General features: G+C 44.0%; 1 protein-coding gene across 6 annotated transcripts in view; it reads right to left on the bottom strand.

Moving 5' to 3' along the window:
- The window catches only part of CNNM1 (cyclin and CBS domain divalent metal cation transport mediator 1), a 68236-nt gene that overhangs the window by 11876 nt on the left and 34872 nt on the right, over positions 1 to 21488 (bottom strand). For 4 of the 6 annotated variants that reach the window (XM_054503720.1, XM_054503721.1, XM_054503723.1 and 1 more), the window contains exons 4-8: positions 20657 to 20826; positions 18537 to 18636; positions 18052 to 18099; positions 14272 to 14334; positions 5699 to 5862 (exon numbers count right to left, since the gene is read on the bottom strand). In XM_054503720.1, coding sequence (XP_054359695.1) covers positions 5699 to 5862; positions 14272 to 14334; positions 18052 to 18099; positions 18537 to 18636; positions 20657 to 20826 — 545 coding nt within the window. The remainder of the gene's footprint in view (positions 1 to 5698; positions 5863 to 14271; positions 14335 to 18051; positions 18100 to 18536; positions 18637 to 20656; positions 20827 to 21488) is intronic. The other 2 variants (XM_054503722.1, XM_054503724.1) reach the window with 1 other exon arrangement.

The following is a 21488-nucleotide window of genomic DNA, read 5'->3' as shown; positions in this document are numbered from 1 at the left end:
TGTTGCGCAGGCTGGAGTGCAGTGGCATGATCACAGCTCACTGTAACCTTGAACTCCTGGGTTTAAGCAATCTTCCTGCCTCAGCCTCCCGAGTAGCTGGGACTACAAGTGCATGCCACCATGCCTGGCTAATTTAAATATTTTTGTAGAGATGAGGTCTCACTTTGTTGCCCAGGCTGCTCTCACACTGCTGGCCTCAAGTGATTCTCCTGTCTCAGCCTCCCAAAGTGGTGGGATTACAGGTGTGGGTGACTGCACCTGGCCTCCTATCACGGTATGATGTTCTGTTTTCACTTTCAAGTGGTTTATTCATCCCTGAAGACACAATGCTGCAATCTAGGGATTTGGCCACCAGACGGTGATGAGGAATCTTGGTCAAGGTTATGCAGTCCAGACTGTAAGACATCTGCCAAGTATTCTTAGCTTAATGATGACACAGAACTCATTTCAAAAAACCTTCATAAGAATTCTTCGGTACCTTCATAACTTATTAACTAGTATTAATCATGGCTTTGTTTAACACCTTTTGCAGATAACTATTAGATACACCTTTCTATCTCATTTTGTAACTTATCTTGAAGTTCAGTTACTCCTGGACTTAATTCTGGACCTTCAGTCTGTTGGATATAAAAAGCCCTTGCGAAACCTTACAGCAGCCAACCACAGGGGCTTTGCCCTGTGAAAACACTCATCTTGCAGTCTTCTCTTTAGCTTCCCCCAAAACCCTCATGTTAAAAAACACAATAATAACAAAAGGAAAGATGGGGAGAGACGGGTGAGGGAGGTAGACAAATGAGCAGCCTAAATAACATCCCTAACACAGTCTAATCAATCAGGAGTAGGTAATTTTCAATGTTAATCTAAGGCAGAATCTTATATTTTAAAAAAAAGAAGAGAGAAAATCAAAACAAAAAAGGCACTTGTGTTAAAAAAAAAGGAGCTTGAACTCACAGAATTCCTTTTTGGAGAACTACCCATTTTAATCAAAATTTTTTTTTTGTTTTTTTTTTGAGACGGAGTTTCGCTCTTGTTGCCCAGGCTAGAGTGCAATGGCGCCAATCTCGGCTCACTGCAACCTCCGCCTCCCAGGTTCAAGCAATTCTCCTGCCTCAGCCTCCCGAGTAGCTGGGATTACAGGTGCCCGCCACCATGCCTGGGTAATTTTTGTATTTTTAATAGAGATGGGGTTTCACCATGTTGGCCAGGGTGGTCTTGAACTCCTGACCTCAAGTGATCTGCCTGCCTCAGCCTCCCAAAGTGCTGGGATTACAGGTGTCAGCCACCGTGCCTGGCCTAAAGAGGTTTTTGAATAACACTCTTTTTTTTTTTTTTAAGACAGAGTCTCACTCTTGTCACTCAGGTGGAGTGCAATGGCCTCGGCTCACTACAACCTCCGTGTCCTGGGTTGAAATGATTCTCCTGCCTCAGCCTCCTGAATAGCTGGGATTACAGATGCCCACCACCATGCCTGGCTAATTTTGCTTGTATTTTTAGTAGAGACAGGGTTTCACCGTGTTGGCCAGGCTGGTCTGAAACTCCGGACCTCAGGTGATCTGCCCACCTCAGCCTCTCAAAGTGCTGGGATTACAGGCGTGAGCGGCCGCACCCAGTTGAATAACACTTAGTTGGTTTCCACCTTCCTCTCAACTTCTCTACTTTTGACATTTAGTCTTCTCGATTTCAAAATATCCAGATGGAAAGAAAAATCAAATTCTGTGCTGCTCAGCTGCACTGATCACAGCAAAGTCTTCTGTTTGGACAAAAAGGACAGACACCTACACCTGAGAACTGACCTGGGACTTGGGGTTTTCAACACTGACACGATCTCACATTGGGAAACAGACTTTTATGTTCCTTGTGATTTGTAGAATGTTCCTTTTCCTTATGTTCTAGGGTTGGAGATATGAGATCATTGGCAAGTTTTGTTTTGTTTTTTTTTTTGAGGCTGAGTCTCCCTCTGTCACCCAGGCTGGAGTGCAGTGGCATGATCTCAGCTCACTGCCACCTCCGCCTCCCAGGTTCAAGTGATTTTCCTGCCTCAGCCTCCTGAGTAGCTGGGATTACAGACGCCTGCCACCATGCCTGGCTAATTTTTGTATTTTTAGTACAGACGGGGTCATGTTGGCCAGGCTGGTCACAAACTCCTGACCTCAGGTGATCCACCCACCTTGGCCTCCCAAAGTGCTGGGATTACAGGCATGAGCCACCGCGCCCAGCCCATCGGCAAGTTTTAAGAAAATTCTTACAAACTTAATGCTAGGTAATCATTTTAGCACATTCCTCTGAGGAGTTGCCAAATCCATCTCCTGAAAGTACTGTCCAATCTGTAAAGACTAACGATGTTTTGCCCATTGAATATGACTCTTCAAAATCTCCTTCACTTTTCTACTCCAAGCAGCAAACCAACTCTTCATACTGATTTTCTCAACTTCTGATATGAATGGTTATGGACTGAATATTTGTGTCCCCTCAATATTCATATGTTGAAATCCTAACCCCAATGTGGTGGTATTAGCAGGTGGGGCCTTTGGGAGGTGATTAGGATATAAGGGTGAATTCCTCATGAATGGGATTAGTGCCCTTATAAGAAGAGAGCTTGTCAGCACTTTGAAGGTGGAGGCAAGAGGGTCACTTGAGGCCAGGAGTTTAAGACCAGCCTAGTCAACATAGTGAGACCCTGTCTCAATTTAAAAAAAAAAAAAAGAGAGAGTTTACTTCCTTTCTTTGCTCTCCACCATGTGAGAGTACAACGAGAGGTAATCTGCAAACTAGGTAGTGAGCCTTCATCAGATGCTGGATCTGCTGGTACCTTGATATTGGACTTCCCAGCCTCCAGAATGGTGAGAAATAAATATCTGTTGTTTAAGCCACACAGTCTATGGTAATTTGTTACAGTGGCCGAAAATGACTAATATAAATGAAAAGAGAAACAAACTTAAAAATTCTGGCTGAGTGCCATGGCTCATGCCTGTAATCACATTGCTTTGGGAGGCTGAGGTGGGAAGATTGCTGGAGGCCAAGAGTTTGAGACCAGTCTGGGAAACATAGTGAGACTCCTGTCTCTACAAAAAAAAAAAAAAAAAAAAAAAAAAAATCCCACCACACATAAAATAGAATCCAAATTCCTTACTACGGCCTAAAGATACCAGGTGATACCACCTGTGATGCTACATTCTCATGGAGCCTCTGCCTTTGCACACCATGGGCCGGCACTCGGACCTTTAAACTACCAAGCTCTTTCCAGCCTCTGTTGTTTCCATCTTGAACATTCTCCCCCTCCCCTTTATCCCACCACACATAAAATAGAATCCAAATTCCTTACTACGGCCTAAAGATACCAGGTGATACCACCTGTGATGCTACATTCTCATGGAGCCTCTGCCTTTGCACACCATGGGCCGGCACTCAGACCCTTAAACTACCAAGCTCCTTCCAGCCTCTGTTGTTTCCATCTTGAACATTCTCCCCCTCCCCTTTCGAGTCTCAGCAAAAATGTCCTTTCTTGGCCTGTCTGATAGCCATTTCAAGAGCAGTCTCCTTGCCCTCTCTGCCCAATCACTGATCCCAATGACCTCTTTTTTATTTCCTTCACAGCCCTTATTACTACCTGAAATTACCTAGGTTATGTATGTGGTTGTTGTCTTTCTCCCTCATTAGCCTGTAAGCTCCCGAAAGGCAGCAGCTTGCTGTCTTCACCACAGTATCTCAACAGTGCCAAGAACAGAGCAGGCCTCCATTCAATATTTGTTGAATCATGTACTCATATTATGACTTTCCATTTCTTTCCCTACAGATCACATGTCCAACATGAAAACCAACCAGACTTAACATACTAGACTTCCTCTTTTCCCAATTTTTCCCTACCTCCCCTTCTGGGGAAGGTCTGCATTAGCAATCAGGAGGCTTCAGGGCTGGAAGCTATGAGGAGCAGAATCGTGGGCTATGGTTTTCTAAGGTTGTCACATTAGACTTAAGTGTCCACAGTCATATGAACCCATGAGCATTGCTCGGTCAGCTCGTAAAGGCACTTGCCTAGGGTTCCTTTAGCTCCGATGTCCTACCGCTCACTCTAAAGCCCACTGACTTCAGGGCTTGGATTCTGGAGGCAGAAAGACCCAACTTTGAAGCCTGGCTGTGCCATTTACTAAGCCGTGTGACCTTATACTCCTCAAACCTCAACTCTTCATCTAGAAAATGGGAATGACAGCAATACCTACCTCATAGGGTGGCTATGAGATTAAATGGATAATTCAAACAAAGGACTCAGTAAAGTGCCTTGCACAGTTTACTGCAAAATCAGTTATTGTCTCACCCCATCCCCCAGGTTCTATCCCTCCCTTTGGCAACATTCCATGGTTACTTTTCAAGGTTACTTTTATAGGCTGATGTCAGTTTTAACTCAGGGCTGTCCACAAAGTCCTGAAACACAGAAAACTGGCCAGCACACACCCCTCTCCAAATAATGAAGGCATGTGTTCTGGAAAGAAGGACCTTCTTCCACCCTGGTGATTTCAGTGCACCTCTCATGATCCAGCCTGCAACTGTACAACAGCTACCAAGTGAACTCACTGGGTGTTCTGCTGGCCTGGGCTAAATGGGGCTCTAGCTAGATCTCAGGACAAAGTTTGTCATGGTTTGCAGAATACTAGGAAACAAAACAGGCTGGGCATGGTGGCTCACGCCTGTAATCCCAGCACTTTGGGAGGCCAAGGCAGGTGGATCACAAAGTCAAGAGATCAAGACCAACCTGACCAACGTGGTGAAACCCCGTCTCTACTAAAAACACAAAAATTAGCTGGACGTGGTGGCGCGTGCCTGTAGTCCCAGCTACTTGGGAGGCTAAGGCAGGAGAATTGCTTGAACCCAGGAGGTGGAGGTTGCAGTAAGCCGAGATCACACCACTGCACTCCAGCCTGGGCAACAGAGCGAGATTCTGTCTCAAAAAAAAAAAAAAAAAAAATAGAACCTACGGAAACGAGGAAAGGGGAAAATGTTAAAGGCTCCTGTGCGATGCCAATCCCAGTGAGGGGTATGAAGAAACAGCTCCCCTCCTCTTTAATTATGAGGCCATGAGCCTTTTGCTACCTCTCTCCTGGGCAATTGCACATGGTTCTCTTCAAATAGCTTAGTAATTTTCAAGGGGTCCTACTAGTGACTACAAAAGATTTTCAGTTAACACACAGGTCAAGTTGTGTTTTAGACTTTAAGGTATAAAAATATATTATCATATCTAAAAGTATAGCATGGTTTCTTCTTTTGAACCAACAGACAGGCAGATGTATAGCATGGTTTCTTCTACACATCACTTGGTTTATTAATCACCTGCAAACTTATCTTGGAAAAATCTTATCTTGGAAAGACCAATGAACAAAATCAAACTGATGCCAATGGTAGGGGATCCAAAAGAAATGATTTTGGCAGAAACTTGTGTCAGGCAAGCTAATCTATTACTTTGTGCCTCATTTCCCCACATGAAAAAAGGGGGCCAGGAGATGTTAAAAGAGTGACAAATAATGAACAGTCCTAAAGCTTACTGAAAACAGCCTTTATACAGCCAGTAGCAGTTACCACCCAGCACTGTATTGGAACACAGGGGAATGGTGCGAACATCCCACCTAGGAATGGGGGTGGTCTTCTTGTCCCGCTCACCCAGCCAACGCTGCCCACTGGGAGAGGATAACCTTCCTGGGGGAGTTACCTTCACAAACTGCACATCACTGAGGATGTGGACTGAGTAGTCGGGCATGTAGAGGTTGTTGTTGCTGCTGTACAGCTGGGTGTTGCTGCCCCCAAAGTCACTGCGCTCTCGGTTTGGAGACTCAGAGCGATTCAACCCACTGCAGCGAGAAGGGGACCGGTTTACTGCAGATGGTGAGAGATGGAGAAAAGACAAGGAGGGATGGGTGGGGAGGAAGAAGGGGGAAGGAGGGAGGCAGGGAAGGAGGGAGAGATAGGTGTTGTTTACTGAGGTCCCATATGACTTTCAGGCAATGGTAACACTGGGTGGTGGTGATGGGCCTCACCCTTCCCATCAGAGCCCGGGAAGGAGCTGAGCTGCTTTGTTGATGTTTATTCCTAAGATGAACAAATACCTAAGACAAACTCATGGCTCCCTTCCACTCAGCTGCTCCCCACAACCTCTCCCAGTGAGGAGCTGGAGCATCTGTTTTCCCCAGACAGGGGGGACAGGTGGTTCACATCTTCCTTGGTTCTTGTCTTCAGGTTAGGTGCACAAGGACCCCGAACGAGATGAGGTACTATAAGCATGGCTTGCTACCCTAGACCATGCGCCCCTCTATCATGGTGAGGTATTTTACATCAACTCCAATCACAAACCTTATTTTAGAAAGGCCAAGGCCTTGGGTTTGCCCTCAAAACCATCTGTCACAGTACAGGCAACCAATCCTCATGTGGCCATACATTTTAGTGGGAGGAACTCAGGCCTGCCCCCACATTGGCAGGGCCTGAGACAAACAGAAGCCCACAAACCACAAGGATAAATATTTTTAAGTTAGAAGTTACATTGATAAACGGTAAAAATAGGCTTTATCCTCTTCCTTGACAAATGTTCATAGCAACCATGCCAGAAAACAGAGCTATGGGTGGATAGTCAGCACTGGCCCTAGGGCTTTTGGACCCCTGGTCCCCTAGGATTGTTTGGGTGGGGATTCCAGGATTCTGGATATCTGAAATGTGGTTTAGAAGGGAGGACACAGGCTCTGGCTCAGCACATCCCTTTGGCCCTGAGAACTCTTTGCCCCATATAGATGGGCTGGACTGAGAAGGGCCAAAGTGTGGGTCTAGGGCTGGGCTCCCTCTTGCATAGGCCTGAGGGGGGCACTGGGATCATCTGCAGGCCTTCTGTCAAAGATCTCCTGAATGCTTAGCCAGGTTCTTTTCACATTTTTAAGAAATACTTCTTGGAAAAGTTCAATTAAGACCATGTCACTTGGTTTTATGTGAGCTGCCCTCTGCAGGAACAACAGAAAAGAGGATACCAAAGGTGACTCCAAACATCATCTCAATCGTGGAACCACCCCAAGTGGTAGACTGCAAAGCTCCCCCAATCCTTCTGCTTCTTCCAAAAAAGGGGATGAGGAGGCTGTCAGCTTCTCTTAACACAGATTTAGCTCAGGGGGCTCAAATGAAAAATCAGATTCTTTATAGATTCTGCTCTTTCAGGGTAGAACCTTGGGAATTTAATCCTGTCTCTTGAGATAAAGCAAAATATTTGATTAGCCTCTATTTGGAATGAGTCATGGAAGATTGATGATCTATTTAGCTGCCAAGCTGTTGTCTGGCAAACCATGTAGCAGAAAGAGTAAAATAATAGGTTGAATCATTTTCTCATTAGAACCATAATCATCACTGTCTTGATCTGATTATGGAATTAAGGAGTCCACTCCCAGTCTTCCCCCTTCTCAGTAAGTGTCATCCACTTATATGCAGTTCCTGAAACCAGAAACCCCAGGATTGTCCTTGACTCCTGCCGCTCCCTCAGCCCCACATGGAGCCTTGCTATCCATCTGACATAATGAGCCCATCAGTCCTATCTCTGTCTCCATTCAAATCCCAGCTACCTCAGCCTCACCTGGACCACAGTCTCCCCACTTAGAATCTTATAATCTGTTTTCACCTCAGCTGCCAGAATCACATTTTTAAAACACAAATCAGCTTCCTGTTTTGTCTGAATAAAATCCAAATTCCTTGCTGTGACCTGGCCCCTGCTTTCCCATCTGATCTTATCTTGGGACCTCCTTTCCTCTCTCTTGCTTTGCTTTAGCCACTGGCCTCCCTGGGCGTCCTTAACCATGCAGGCTTTCCCCACCTCGATGAATGCCATTTCCCCTCCCCACCCCACCTCCTCCCACCTCAGCTAATGGCTGTCTGCTCCTCAGTCACTAGTTCTCAGCTGAGGCACCACCTTCTCTGAAGACCTTGTCTGGTCACCTAGGAAGATTCCTCTTGTTCTCCTCTATCATGATCCCCATCCATCCTTTCAAAGCACTTTCACAAGTACTAATTACATATTAGTAACTACTTGTTACATCTACTTAATTCAACTTTTAATTCCACGAGGGCAGAAACCTTGTCTTCTCTGGTTATCCTCATTGTACGCCCAGCACCTAGCACAGTACCTGGCCTAGAGAAGGTACTCAAGGAAAACATGCAGAATAAATGAATCAGCACGTCAGGGTCCCACAGGGCGATACAATGACTCTAAAAGTTTATAATCTAAATTTGTTTTAAAAAAAGGTTTCAGAGCTCTTAAATCATCACAAAGCTAAAGTCATTAAAGCTCTTAAATCATCAAACTAAAGTTCTTAAAGTCACTAAAGCTCTTAAATCATCACAAACCTAAAGTCATTCTGGGGAAGCTGACTTCCCCAAGAAGTGAGGGTGGGGAGCAAGACACTCCAGAAATGTGGCTGGATAGAGTAAAATAGTGTGCAACTAGAATCAAAGGGCACCAAGAAGCCTCAGGCCTTGACCCAGTAACTTGAGGAAGAGGCCACATGGAGCAGCAAGACTGTTTGTTTAATAAGGGCATGTGAAACACGGGGTCCTGAAGTCAGATGCCTAAGGCCCTGCCCATCCACTGTGTGATGAAGGACCAGACCCTTCTCCAGAGTGACTAAGAACTGACAGGGACAGGGACAGTGATGGTGCTGTAGAGAACAACATGAAACACCAAGGTGATTGTAAAAAGCAGTAGTGTCGGGCAGAAAAAGGTACATTTCACTTCTGGGCCTGATTCCTTGAAAACAAACTGGTGAGTTCTTAAAAATAGAACTAACATTCAAGCCAGCAATCCCACAACTGGATATCTACCCAAAGGAAAAGAAATTATGTAAAAAAGATACCTGTACGTGTATGTTTCTTGCAACACTATTCACAATGGCAAAGATACAGAATCAACCCAAGTGTCCATCAATGGATGACTGGATAAAGAAAATGTGATTTTGTATACATATATATATATGTGTGTGTGTGTGTGTGTCAGTGTGTCTGTGTGTGTGTGTGTGTACACACAATGAAATATTATTCAGCCATAAAAAGAATGAAATCATGTCTTTTGCAGCAACAGGGATGGAAATAGAGGCCATTATCTTAAGTGAAATAACTCAGAAAGTCAAAGACTGCATCGTTTCCCTTGTAAGTGGGAGCTAAATAATATGTACAAGTGGACATAGGGAAATAATAGACATTGAAGACCCAGAAGGGCAGGAGAGGGTGAGGGATACAAATTATATAATGAGTACAATGTATACTATTTGGGTGATGGCCACACTAAAAGCTCAGACTTCACCACTATGCAATATATCTATGTAACAAAAATGCACTTGTACTCCCTAAATCTATAAAAAAAGAAGAAGAAAAGAGAAAACAAATTGATGAGTTCTGGCTTGGCCAGATCCATTTGTGGCTGTTTTAGGGTGGTGGCTGGATAAGTCTGTGTTCTTTCCTCCAGGCTAGTTGTTGCAGAAAAGTGGGGCAGAGAGTCCTGCCCAAGAGTAGCTTTTTTGGCCCCAGTGCAGCATCTGGAAAACCATACCTTGACCTGGTGGGTTTTGACCTCAACTCAGTTTGGACATAACCAAGGGAAGAGAGTGTGAGCAGGGCTTGTGGCTTCAGCTGCTCAGAGAATCACCACCATTCCTCAATAATCCTCCACTTTGCCTGGCCAGACATGGGCTTCACACACCCTACACCAGTTGTTCCACATCCTCATCTCTTATGTCACAATTCAAGATATGTTCAGGGAGGACAACAGGGAAATAGCCCTATTTTATCTACTAAACTCCTTCCATCCGTGGAAGCTTCTCCTGTTGGAGACAGAGGCAACAGCTACATCCCAGTTCCCTCCAAAGCTCTCATCGTTTCACTGGCACCCGGTGTAGATGACACCCACAGGGACTCACATGTCAAACACAAGCTACATCACTATTGTGCTGGGAGGAGGAAAAACATGTCTTTTTTTTTTTTAAGTAAAAACAATGCTATTGAAAGTTTATTTATAAAATCATAAAGGATTCCCAACACCAAACGATACAACTGTCTTACAAAGATCGAGTTCATAAAAGCAATTTTTAAAAGAAAAAAGAACCTTTACTCTGTGAGAAAGTCCCAGCTCCTCTGAGTATTGTGCGAGATCAATGTTTTCGTGTCCTGGAGTCTGACATTCCTCAATAGGTGGGATGCTGATGACTTGGCATTTTGGTAATTGTGCACATACACTCAGAGGTTTCTGAGCAAGGGACATGGAAATGCTTTTAATAAAAAGCAGAAGAAATCAGTAACAGACAAGTGTCCTAGCAGCATGGCAAACTAGTTCAAGGTGTATAATTCCCCTTGGCATATCCTAAGAGCACAGAGGCACAGCTTGGGGGAGTGAAGCGAGGGGGAAAATCCTAAGTATAGTGCAAGGAGGTCTGGAAGGAGACAGATCAAACAGTGGGATATGTAACACCAACCACGGAACCTGTCAGCAGGCGGCAGGCCAAGCAACCAACCCATCCCTTGCCCACTCTTGCTCTTGCATCAGACCCTCGGGTTGGCTCGGGTGTAACCGGGTGATGGGGAGCAGGGTTTTCTGCTCTATGAAACTGTGGCAGACCTCATTCCTGCAGCCTTTGAGTGGTCAGTCTGTAAGAGATATCTGTCCTGGGTTGGCTACTTGGATTGCTGAGGTTTGGGTGGAGAAGGCAATAGGGTAAAATTGGGGGCAGGGTGGCAAAGGGTATGGAAGAGGACTTCACACTGTAATTGGGGCTGGATGGAATCTCCTCTCCTTCTGCAGTAATAGTCAGGGGCCCTGAAAATCTATACACAGCAGCTCTGGGACTCTTGCTTCATTTGTGACACCTGTATCCAGGGAACCTTCACAACCCTATGCTGGAATCAGACCCCAAGATACAGAAGTAGAATGCTAAGCTCCCATTTTCCTTATGGGGATTTGAGGAAAAAGGAGGGTTCAGGGGTTGCCTGCCTATATCTTTTGTACCATCAGTGAGGGATGAGGGGGAATGGCCTACTTTGGTCTGACTGTGATTGTGCCATGGGCTATCTCTGTTCTCCAAAATGGATGAGGAAGCTTAATTACATAGACCTGTAAGAGTACAAACTAGAATTATTAAAATTCATTATACTGGAGCAATATTTAGCATCAGACAACCGAACACCAAAGTCAGCTGTCTGTCAAAACTACAATGTGAACTCTAAGCCCAAGTTAGGATCCCAGATGAACTCATTCACTTTACACAGAGCTTTAATGGTTTCCAAATGTTCATCACACAAGAGCCAACTCGAAGGAATATTTCCACTTACCACATTTTGCAAAGTAGAAATATTATTTTTAGAGATTCCCTGTATATTCAAGCAGAAAACTGTCATTATTGATCTCAGTGCACATTATGAATAGATAACCAAGCACTGAAAAAGAACTCTTGGTTCTAAAGTCTCTGTCTCTGTGCTTTTGTGGATTTGAAAGGACTGTGATGGGGAATTCAAAATTATCTCCACCACCAGGAGAAGAAAGAAGGAGTGAATCTAGGGAAAGGGAATGATAATTGCAGTGGGGCTGTGTACTTTCAGGGAAAACCCCTGATCAGAAGTTTCATTTCTTAAATGAAAGCACCTGCCAAGTTGGTTAACCACACCACACCCTGGAGGTAATCTGTGAACCACTGTGCTCTTATTTCAAACTAAGGCTCAAATAGAAAGAGACTTCCTATGGATAATGATGGCAATATTTGGTGCAGAGACCCCTGGCCTCAATCTAGTGTGAGCACCAGATTCGTAATTAGCATTGCTTTCAAAATGCAAATAAATCACAGCCCTCTAGGGGGCACAAAATGTCTGTATTCAGAGGTACAGCAAGGTCCCAGGCAGTAGGTGGAGAGCAGGATCTAAGACTTAGATTCCAGTCCTTGTCCCTCTACCTACCTACTACACATACAACACTGACTGACTTTCTCAGAACCTGTTTTTTTAATCTGTTGTTTTTCAATGACAATTCCTGCCTATCTCCCAAAGTGATTGTGGGGAGTCAAATAAGACAATGACAGTTCTTTTTTAGACTTAAAGGCCCTACTAATTTCTAGGATTTATTTTCCCCCCATATAAGATAGGGTTGAGATTTAGCATATAAGTAAATTAATGTATCTGGATCAGAAATCAATATTTCCACTTAGCACATTTTGCAAAGTAAAAAAATTTTTTAGGTACTTTGGTATATTCTAGGAGAAAATGGCATCATTGTTGATCTCAATGCACACTATGAATGGACGATTGAGCACTGAATAAGAACCCTTGGTTCCAAAGTCTGTGCTTACAGGGCCAGAAGTTACCTGGAACTTCTTTCTACAAAATCCCAGGCCTCTGAGGCTACTTCTTTTAATGATATAGAACAAAAGCAAGAGTGACAGAGGAAATACCACAGAATAGGTCCTGTCAATGTCACCTGATCACTGGGAAGGCACAGTGATTAGCTCTAGATAGGGACCAGACATAAGGTGGACAGGAATAAGCCAAAGGAGAAACTAGGCACTCCCTACCTCTGGTTTTCTCCCACTGTACCCACCATTGCTCCACCCTGCAGAGTTAAACCAAGGGTGGGAATAAGCTTACCTCTTTATGCGTAGGGTTTCCATTGTGTTGACACTAATTTCCTGTTGTGTTGAATATCCACAGTCATGGAAAAGGGGGGAAAGTTGAAAATACTCTCAGGGGCACAGGACACCACCCAGAGTTGGATCAGAAGTCTCAGCACTTCCTGGGGGTTCGGCACAGCAGGAGGGAATCACTTCCATCTCTGTCTGACATTGAGTTATCATGAACCTTATCATAATCAATACAGATGAACTAGAATTAACCTTCCTTTAACTGGGAAGTTACAATTAACTAGGTCATCTGGTTAACTGAAGGTTAATTAAAAAGGAAAACACATCCTCGCTTTGATCTTTTGGGCTGAAAGTCTTTTAAAGTGTTCATCTCCCCTTTCCTCTGAACCTTCACAGCACACTCTTGGCATTCACCAAGATTCACTGCATGTGAAGGAACTTGAAGGTGCATCAAGTGGTCATTTCTAATTTTGTTGGCATGTAGGAGCAGACCATTTAGCTTGTGAGGGCACCAGGTTGGCATCTCACATTGACTGTCCAATCCTGTAGTCATTATGAAGGCATGAGCTCTCACAAAGCAAGAAAAACTATTTCTTAGTGGAAAATCACCATCGAGAGAGACAGAGAGAAAACTTCGGCAAAATTTGAGAAGGTGGTTAACTCATCTTGTATAGATCAACATGAGGACCAGATGGTTTTTGATGAAAAAAAGTGATTTTGGGAAAAAACAGAAGTCAACATAAATACTTCTGAGGTTGCAAATTGGAGGGTTTGAAGTCTCAAAACATAGCCTTTTTTAAATGTTGAGGGTCTACTATACAGACAGAGAAACATAAGCGATTTCTCGATGACTGAGGATATGGTGGGGTCTTAGTATCATTACCCCAGCAACGTGATAAGGGATACAGATTTAGAGGGTAGAGGAAATTGGACTGTGTTCTAACTGCAGGGCAATTTAACAAATACATTCCTGGTTTAGTCATTACTTGCTCCAAGAGCCCAAGAGAACAACCTCTAGAGATGAAAACAAACAGTTGATCATTCAGATTTGTTGCATTCTACTCAGTCATTGAATTATTGTCTAGCTCTATGAGGAATTTTTACCCAATTAAAAAGAAACCCAGTGACTATTTCATTTATCAACAAAAGAGGTTAAACCTAATGAAAAGTTGTTTTGAAAGTTTTACATATAGCATCCTTTGTACGAGCAGAGCTAGTGAGAATATGATCATCACATAGTAACATTATTAGGAAGATGAGGACATGGAAGGAAAGAGAGGTAGTAAGAAAATAGGTAGAAATAAAGCATAGTATTCCACTATTTCTACTTCATTCATGCTGTACTCCTCATCCCTCCATTCTGTAGTCAGACAAATGAGGAAAAACTCACACTATCCCTCACCCCCACCATTTTTCCATGTGCATACACAGATACATTCCTGGGAGGTAAACTCACAAATGACACCACTGAACCAGCAATGCCTGGGTGGTATGTGCAAATGAGTGCTATTTGTGCAAAGTGCTATGCCTTAGTCACAGGAGTGCCTGTTGGAGAGATTAGTTCTCATGCAGGAAAGTGACAGAGGCCAAAGGCTTTTTGCAAACCCCTCTGGATCTACAGAGACCCGAGACACCCATGCATGTTTACCTGGGGAGCCTGCCAGAGAGTCCCCTCTGCTGACAGCGAAGGTACGAGACACAGAGACGGGCACTAAAGAGTCAGGGGCCAAGGATTTGTGAGTTGCGAAAGGGAAGATATAAACACAAAAGGAAAGAGACAAAGAACAAAGTGGGTGAGACAGTCTGTTCCTGGATCTTCACATCACATTTCTCTGTAAAAAGGAATCTTGACTCTGAAAACACAGGAATCACATCCTCTTACAAAGTCACTCTCCAGAAAGACAAGAAAATAAAATGGATTTTTCTGAAGGTCATCTGAAAAGATGTACAACACATCTTGGAATCAGATGTAGAAGCACAAGCCGAGCTCTGTGGGAAGCATGTAGGCAGCATTCTCTGAGGCTCCCATTTTGAGCCAGCAAACATGCTGGGAGCCCAGCGCTGCGTTCTCACCAAGCTCTCCCAGCTCTCATGGAGCTCAACTGCCAAGGGCACCTGCATAGGTACTCAGAGGCCTGAATGGAAAGCGTGTGCTCCTGCTAGGGGCATCCTTGAGGAAGCTAGATCCTGCCTCAGACTCCTAGGACAGCCCTCTGGTCACAGTGTTGGTGAAGAACTGTGCATTGCTAGAGGATAGGGATAAAGGAAGAACAATATCTCTAGCAGTGTTAATGTGAATCAACTTGATGAATTAAATCAAAGCCACTTCGTGGTAAGTACCAGTGGTCCAAAGTATCTCTCCGTTCCCTTTTCCTTCTCTTTCCCCACAGAGTTTGAAATGGTGCTGGCTATCACTTGGGGGCCCGGGTAGAGTTGAGTGTGTAATAACAGTCCAGCCCCTCCCCCTTCAAGTGGTGTCTGGGCATGGGAACTATGGGAACCTGTCTTCGTCTCTTTTATCTGATCATTCCCAGAGTCCTTTTTAAGGAGCTAAATGAAACCAGTCTGCAGATGATAGCATACGGAAATAGACTGCTTCTGCAGTTTTATTTGCTACACCAAATGATTTTATTTGAAATTACCTACTTGATAATCCTTTACTCTGACGTGAGATGTTAATGAATATTAGAATGGGCCTCTAATATTATGAGACACAATGGAGTTAAGAAACTCTCTATTCTCAAGAAGAATCATATTTCTAAATGTATAAATGTATACACCAAACTGTATACATTGTATACACCAAACTGTACACATTGTATACAATGTATAAACGTATATACCAAACTGTATACATTGTATACAATGTATAAATGTATACACCAAACAGACAGGAGACTTGTTCTTTCCATATCTGCACACCTGTGTGTGCACCTATTCCAGCTACCCTGGGTTCCTGGCAATCAGAACCAAGAAGAAGAAGACAGTGTAGATTATGTTCCGTTCACCTCATACAGGAAAGCCAGAGACTTCTTTGTAGCCTCAAGTTCAACTCTGAAGCATAGGTCACTGTGCCAGTATTCCAGCAAACTCATAATCTCACTCCTCATCCTCAAAGGCTGATTAAGCTAGCTTCAAGCACAGGGGGACGGGGCTGGGCCAAGACCCTACAAGATTTTATTGCCTTTTAGCTTAGACTTAAGCTCTCCCTCAACCTATAGGTTGAGGTTCTTGGCCAGTGAAAGATGCTGGGTGGCTGGACCATGGGCTGAGCATTCACCTGGGATAACTGTGGGGTATGGCTGGCCTTTGCAGTTACTTCACACTTCACTACACTAAGTATGGGTTCGGGGAGGATGGAAACTGTCTTTTTACCCCATTGGCTAATAATATTTCTTTTTCCTTCTGAAGATTTACAGAGATGCTCAGTAACATGGGGAGAGAAAGAGAAAGAGTGCTATGCTTCTTTTCAGTTAACTAGTTTTAAATGAGAAATCAATGTTGCAACTTTATTTCTATCTCACTGATGCAACTGAAAGCTTTTGAAAGAAAGAACTAGAGACAGGAAGGAAGAAAAGGAAGAAATCGGATAACAACTTCCTTCTACTTAAAACATTTTTTTTTTTTTTGAGATGGAATCTTGCTCTGTAGCCAAGCTGGTGTATGGTGGCATGATCTCGGCTCACTGCAACCTTCACCTCCCGGGTTCAAGCGATTCACCTGCCTCAGCCTCCCGAGTAGCTGGGATCAAAGGCACGTGCTACCGTGCCTGGCTAATTTTTGTATTTTTAGTAGAGACAGGGTTTCACCATGTTGGCCAGGATGGTCTCGATCTCCTGACCACGTGATCCACCTGTCCTGGCCTCCCAAAGTGCTGGGATTACAGGTGAGAGCCACCATGCCCGGCCACAGCAATTTTTTTTTTTTTTTTTTTTTTTTAAGAAAGAAGGTCACATAAATTGGGTGGGCTAGGAAGCCATATGTAGGTCTTTTTTTCTCAGAATTTCCACCTCTTTTAGTCTTCTGGAAGAGATCACAGACATTTCTAGGTAACATATTAGAATCCCAGGAGTAGTCCCTAATGGGATGAATGATGGAGATTTCCTTTAGAGAACTAAGGTTTGCCAAAGTCCTGTAGCCCGTCCCTCACCCACCCAGAGTTCTACTGAGCACTGATGCTTCCTTCATCAACCTTGATTGAGATTCATTAAGTATAATAATGTACCAGGGTCTTTTCAATTTTACAGATCTCCTCCAACTCAAGTTCTGCCACTCTTCACACTGGGCAGGTACTTCATTTCAGCCACTGGCTGGGCTATTACACTGTAACAATTAAACTGTAAATTGTTCCACTATTTGCACTTAGAAATTGCATTCCAGAATATGATGGATCTGAAATCTGTATTTTATTGTGCTGTGTGAACTAGCCAGGACACCAGGAAGCATCTTGGCCGGTCACCAACTTACTGGGTGATTTGAAGCAAGTCGTTTCCTTAGTTTCACTCATGTTAAAATGGTATCTACCTTGCCATGTTCCAGGGACTATGATATCAAGCTCTGGGACCCTCTGATAATTCCCACCACAAGGCAATATGTAAAATCTTTTTTTATGATAAGAGGAAAGACCCTATTTGCCATTGGGTGGTCACTGTAAATACTAACAGCTGAAAGCAATGCAAAATTCAGATCCGTGAATCAGAAAGAAATCTAGAGAAATAATTCTTTCTGGATCACACTTTTAATCACAAAAAATGCCATGCCCTTTAAACACAAGTGCGATAACTACACAGAAAACAGCAAGAAGGCACAGCACAGAAGGGGCAGAGTAAACCAGCCATCAGCCCTGTGCCTGCCCCCCACCAACAGCATGCACAGCCAGCTGGCAGATACCTCTCCACTAGCTGAGAGGTGGAGAACCAGGAAAGAGAAGCAGATAAGCAATGTATTGCACGAGGGTGGAACTTACATCCCCAAATCTTCTTACTGAGAAGATTACATCCCCAAGTCACTTCTTACTGAGGACAAACCCCACAGACACGATAATAGCATATGAGAGTTTTGAGTAAAGGCCGTAGGTGAATTGCTATTGCACAGAAGGAAGGGCTGAGCCTCTGCCCAAGCACACAAATCACCTGCCTGCATTCACTGGAAGGTGGCAATAAGCAGTGCCTTCCCTCACAACCCCTGCATCCCCCCCAACCATGTGAGCACAGTAGCGGCAGAAAACATTCCAGACACACAGAACCTAAGCTCCCATGGTCTGTGGGTACCTGGCAGGAAGCAGTGTTCCTGGCAGAACATTACAAAGGGGCTGCCAGCATTTGTCTTAGCCCCAGCCCAGGCTCAAAGTGATCGGTCCAGGTCCCCAGAGCGGGCTGAGGCAGGACTGCGATGGGGAGGACGAGGAAGGGGTTTGAGAGATACATACGAAAGACAGAAGATCCAGCCAGACTTCCAACCTTCCGCACGTCATTATCTAAGGACAGAAGGATGCAGTGGGTTTCAGAGGCAACTCAGAAAACACACTTCTTTTGGGAATCTTCCCCCTTCTATCCACCCCCAGCACCAATTAACCCTGTAAAAACCGGCAATTAAATGGAAGGGTAGGGAACAAGTATAAAAAGCAAAATAAGCTTGTCTTTTCATACTGAAATCTATCACCCTAGATCCCTAACACTTGACAATATTACTGCTTTTTACAATTCAATTTTTTGGTCACTTTTTTTTAAGCACTAACTGAATGAAAAGTGATTCATACACCCATTTTGCAGAGGAACGAACTAAAGTCAAGGAAGTTAAATGGCTTGTCCAGGCTGATTAACAAGAGTCAAAGGGGGAGTCAAGACTTGAACCCCTGTGCTTTTTCTGCCATATCCCATTACTTTCCCAATAAACAAATGGAAACTAGAATACCTGAGCAAGCAGTGGCCATGATGGCTGGGACACCATAGTAAGTAAAGGCTCCATTTTCAAAGCGAAGGCCTTCCTTACCAACCTCCACCTCCACTTTACCCTGGAAAAAAAAAAAGGAAGTGTACTATGAATGTGTATGAGCACTTCCAATTCTACTATTGACTAGAATCCTAAGCATTGCTGCTTGGATAACAAGTGGACTAGACCCATGTTCTTATCACAGAGGAATGTTAATTCTCTCCAGATTTACATGTGAGAAAGCACCTCCAGCTTTAATAGCTCTTTGCAGTAAATTCAGTGCTTCATTGTTCATAAAACAGCATCCAGTCATGAATAACCAAGCTGTCCTTGCGTACTGTAATGGCCCTTCCATGATGCAGGCCTAAGCACCAGCTAATCCAGGGCCTCATAAACTGCCCCACTGGTTTAGACCAAGATTGGACCATTTCTAAGTCAGGTCAAGATAAAATCTAGGCTGGGTGCGGTGGCTCACGCCTGTAATCCCAGCACTTTGGGAGGCCAAGGTGGGTGGATCACGAGGTCAGGAGTTCGAGACCAGCCTGGCCAATATGGTGAAACCCTATCTCTACTAAACATACAAAAATTAGCTGGGTATGGTGGTACACACCTGTTAGTCCTAGCTGCTCGGGAGACTGAGGCAGGAGAATCGCTTGAACCAGGGAGGCAGACGTTGCAGTGAGCTGAGATTGGGCCACTGCACTCCAGCCTGGGTGACAGAGCGAGACTCCGTCTCAAAAAAAAAAAAAAAAAAAAAAGATAAAATCTAATTCTATGTGAAGCTTGTTTAATTCATTGCCAATAATAGTGATAGCTGATGTGTAATGCATAGCATACATGGACATCACACTGTGTTATGTGCACTGCATAGATTCTCACGCAATTAGCCCTACAACCCCATGAAGCCCATGCCATTTTTATCCCCGATTTACAGGGGACTCAATTTTGAGGCTCAGAGATTGAATAACTTGGTCAAGGTTAGTTAGGAAATGGCAACAATGGAATTTTAAAGCCATATTTTTCAAATTTCTGAGGGTACACTCTTGCTACTACATTTTATTCCACGTTTTATTTGAAAACTGTTAAGTTTACATTCAGCATAAGACATGAAACTATGTGATCATTACATTATACAAACAATGTAACATGATTCTTGTTGATTTCCAACAGTGAAGCACATGACTCCATTTTTTGGAGAAGAGAGGTCATTTTGTTCAGACCATTTGGAAAGATATATGTGAGGCAAGTTACAGTGACAGAGCAGAGAGGCTGGAAGTGGACAGTAACAAAGAGACCATTTCTAAGTTCATGTGAGCTTAATCAAGATTTTAAAATACAATCAGTGTATTTAGGATTCACAACATTATGTTGGGAAGGGACAGGGAATCAGTGGCAGAGCTAATGGTGAAGCCAGACAGGGCACCAGCAGTGTTACAAGCTGTAATCATGTCAGACACTTATTTAAGACAGGCCTATTCAGGTATCCAGAGCAGAAAGTGATCATACTTATGTGAACACTGGGAAGATGTTGCACTTCTTTGAACAGGTCATTTTCCCCCTTCCTGGTCCTCTGAAGGGGGAGAAGATTTCAGGAACTGCAAAGGCTGAAATGCAACTGAGAGAATGAATGTGTCCCATGTACCTCCAGAGAGCAGAGCAAGGACCAGTATGGAAGTCACAGATGGTGAGATTTCCACTTGACAGAGAGAAGGGTTTAAAGAAGCATGGTCTAAAGTTTAGGAGGCAGTGGGCAGTTTCATTTCAGGGGATGTTCAAGCAGAGATGAGGAGGTATTATAGCTTCCGCAGAGCAGCAGTTCTGGAAGTTTAGAAGCAGAACCCCTCTATTGGAGAGGTATTCAACCCACCCCAAACATCGCTGAGTTGTCAGACTAAATGTCAAAGATCCCAGCACTCCCAGGACACCAGTCTTCCATGTCTAGGCCCCTCCTGTGGGTCATGAAGAAATGTCCACCCAGCTGGCCTTGTTCCTGAGGCAGCCAGCCAAGTCTTGGAACTTGGTGCTGAAGGAGGCATGGCCATTTCTTCACCCTGGAGATGCCCTCGTCTGGCTCTTAGAGGTTCCCTGACTTTCCTACTCACCTGTAGAAGCAGCACAAAGTAGTCCACAGGGCGGTTGCGCTGGTAGAGGTAGTGTTCCGGGGCCTTCTTGTTCTTCTCATCAAACTTCAGTTCCTGGATCACATTGGGATGTTTCAGGAGCCGGAGCAGGATCTTCTCCGAAAGGTACAGAGACTTAAAGGGCTCCACTTCTAGAGGAGAATGAGTGGGAAGGGAGGAATCAGCATCAGCTGTGTTCCACCCATTCTAGCAGTGGCAGCTGGGAGGAGTCAGAGTGGGCACAACTAGGACCCCTGTGCATGTATCTGGGCACCAGGCTGGCAGGGCTTCTGCAGTTCCTCTGGAGTGGAGGATCCTAATCCCAAGTGTGCATCTCAGGGCCTTACCCACGTCCTCTGGAGATGTGTGTCCCTGCACTGGCATCTCAGGAGAAACAGGTCTCCATTTGGAAATGTTTGTTTCGTTATTAATTTTCTTTGATTTTATTTAAAATTGGACATGGACAACTAAGCCACATAAACAACAAAGACTTTAACGCTATAATTGAATGAAATGCAGATAATTTATTCTGGCTTATTTGTATGACATATATCTGCTGAATGAAATGAAATCCCACGTTACTAAAGACAGGCAATTATTTAAATAATAAGTTGCCAATAATGTGAGGCATCATTGCATCATATTTATATATTACAGCTATTACTTATATTACATATGTTAAACTTATATTATATAACATATGCTCTGGGAAGTAGTTAAAAGAAATCTGTATTCAGAACTAGAAATTCTATCTTAAAGCAGCTCCAACTTAAAATTTTCTACTCTTTAGCACCTAAAACAGTGCTAGCACTCA

The sequence above is a fragment of the Pongo pygmaeus genome, chromosome 8 (genome assembly GCF_028885625.2).
Source record: "Pongo pygmaeus isolate AG05252 chromosome 8, NHGRI_mPonPyg2-v2.0_pri, whole genome shotgun sequence".
NCBI lineage: Eukaryota > Metazoa > Chordata > Mammalia > Primates > Hominidae > Pongo > Pongo pygmaeus.
This window is presented reverse-complemented; position numbering and strand designations above follow the sequence as displayed.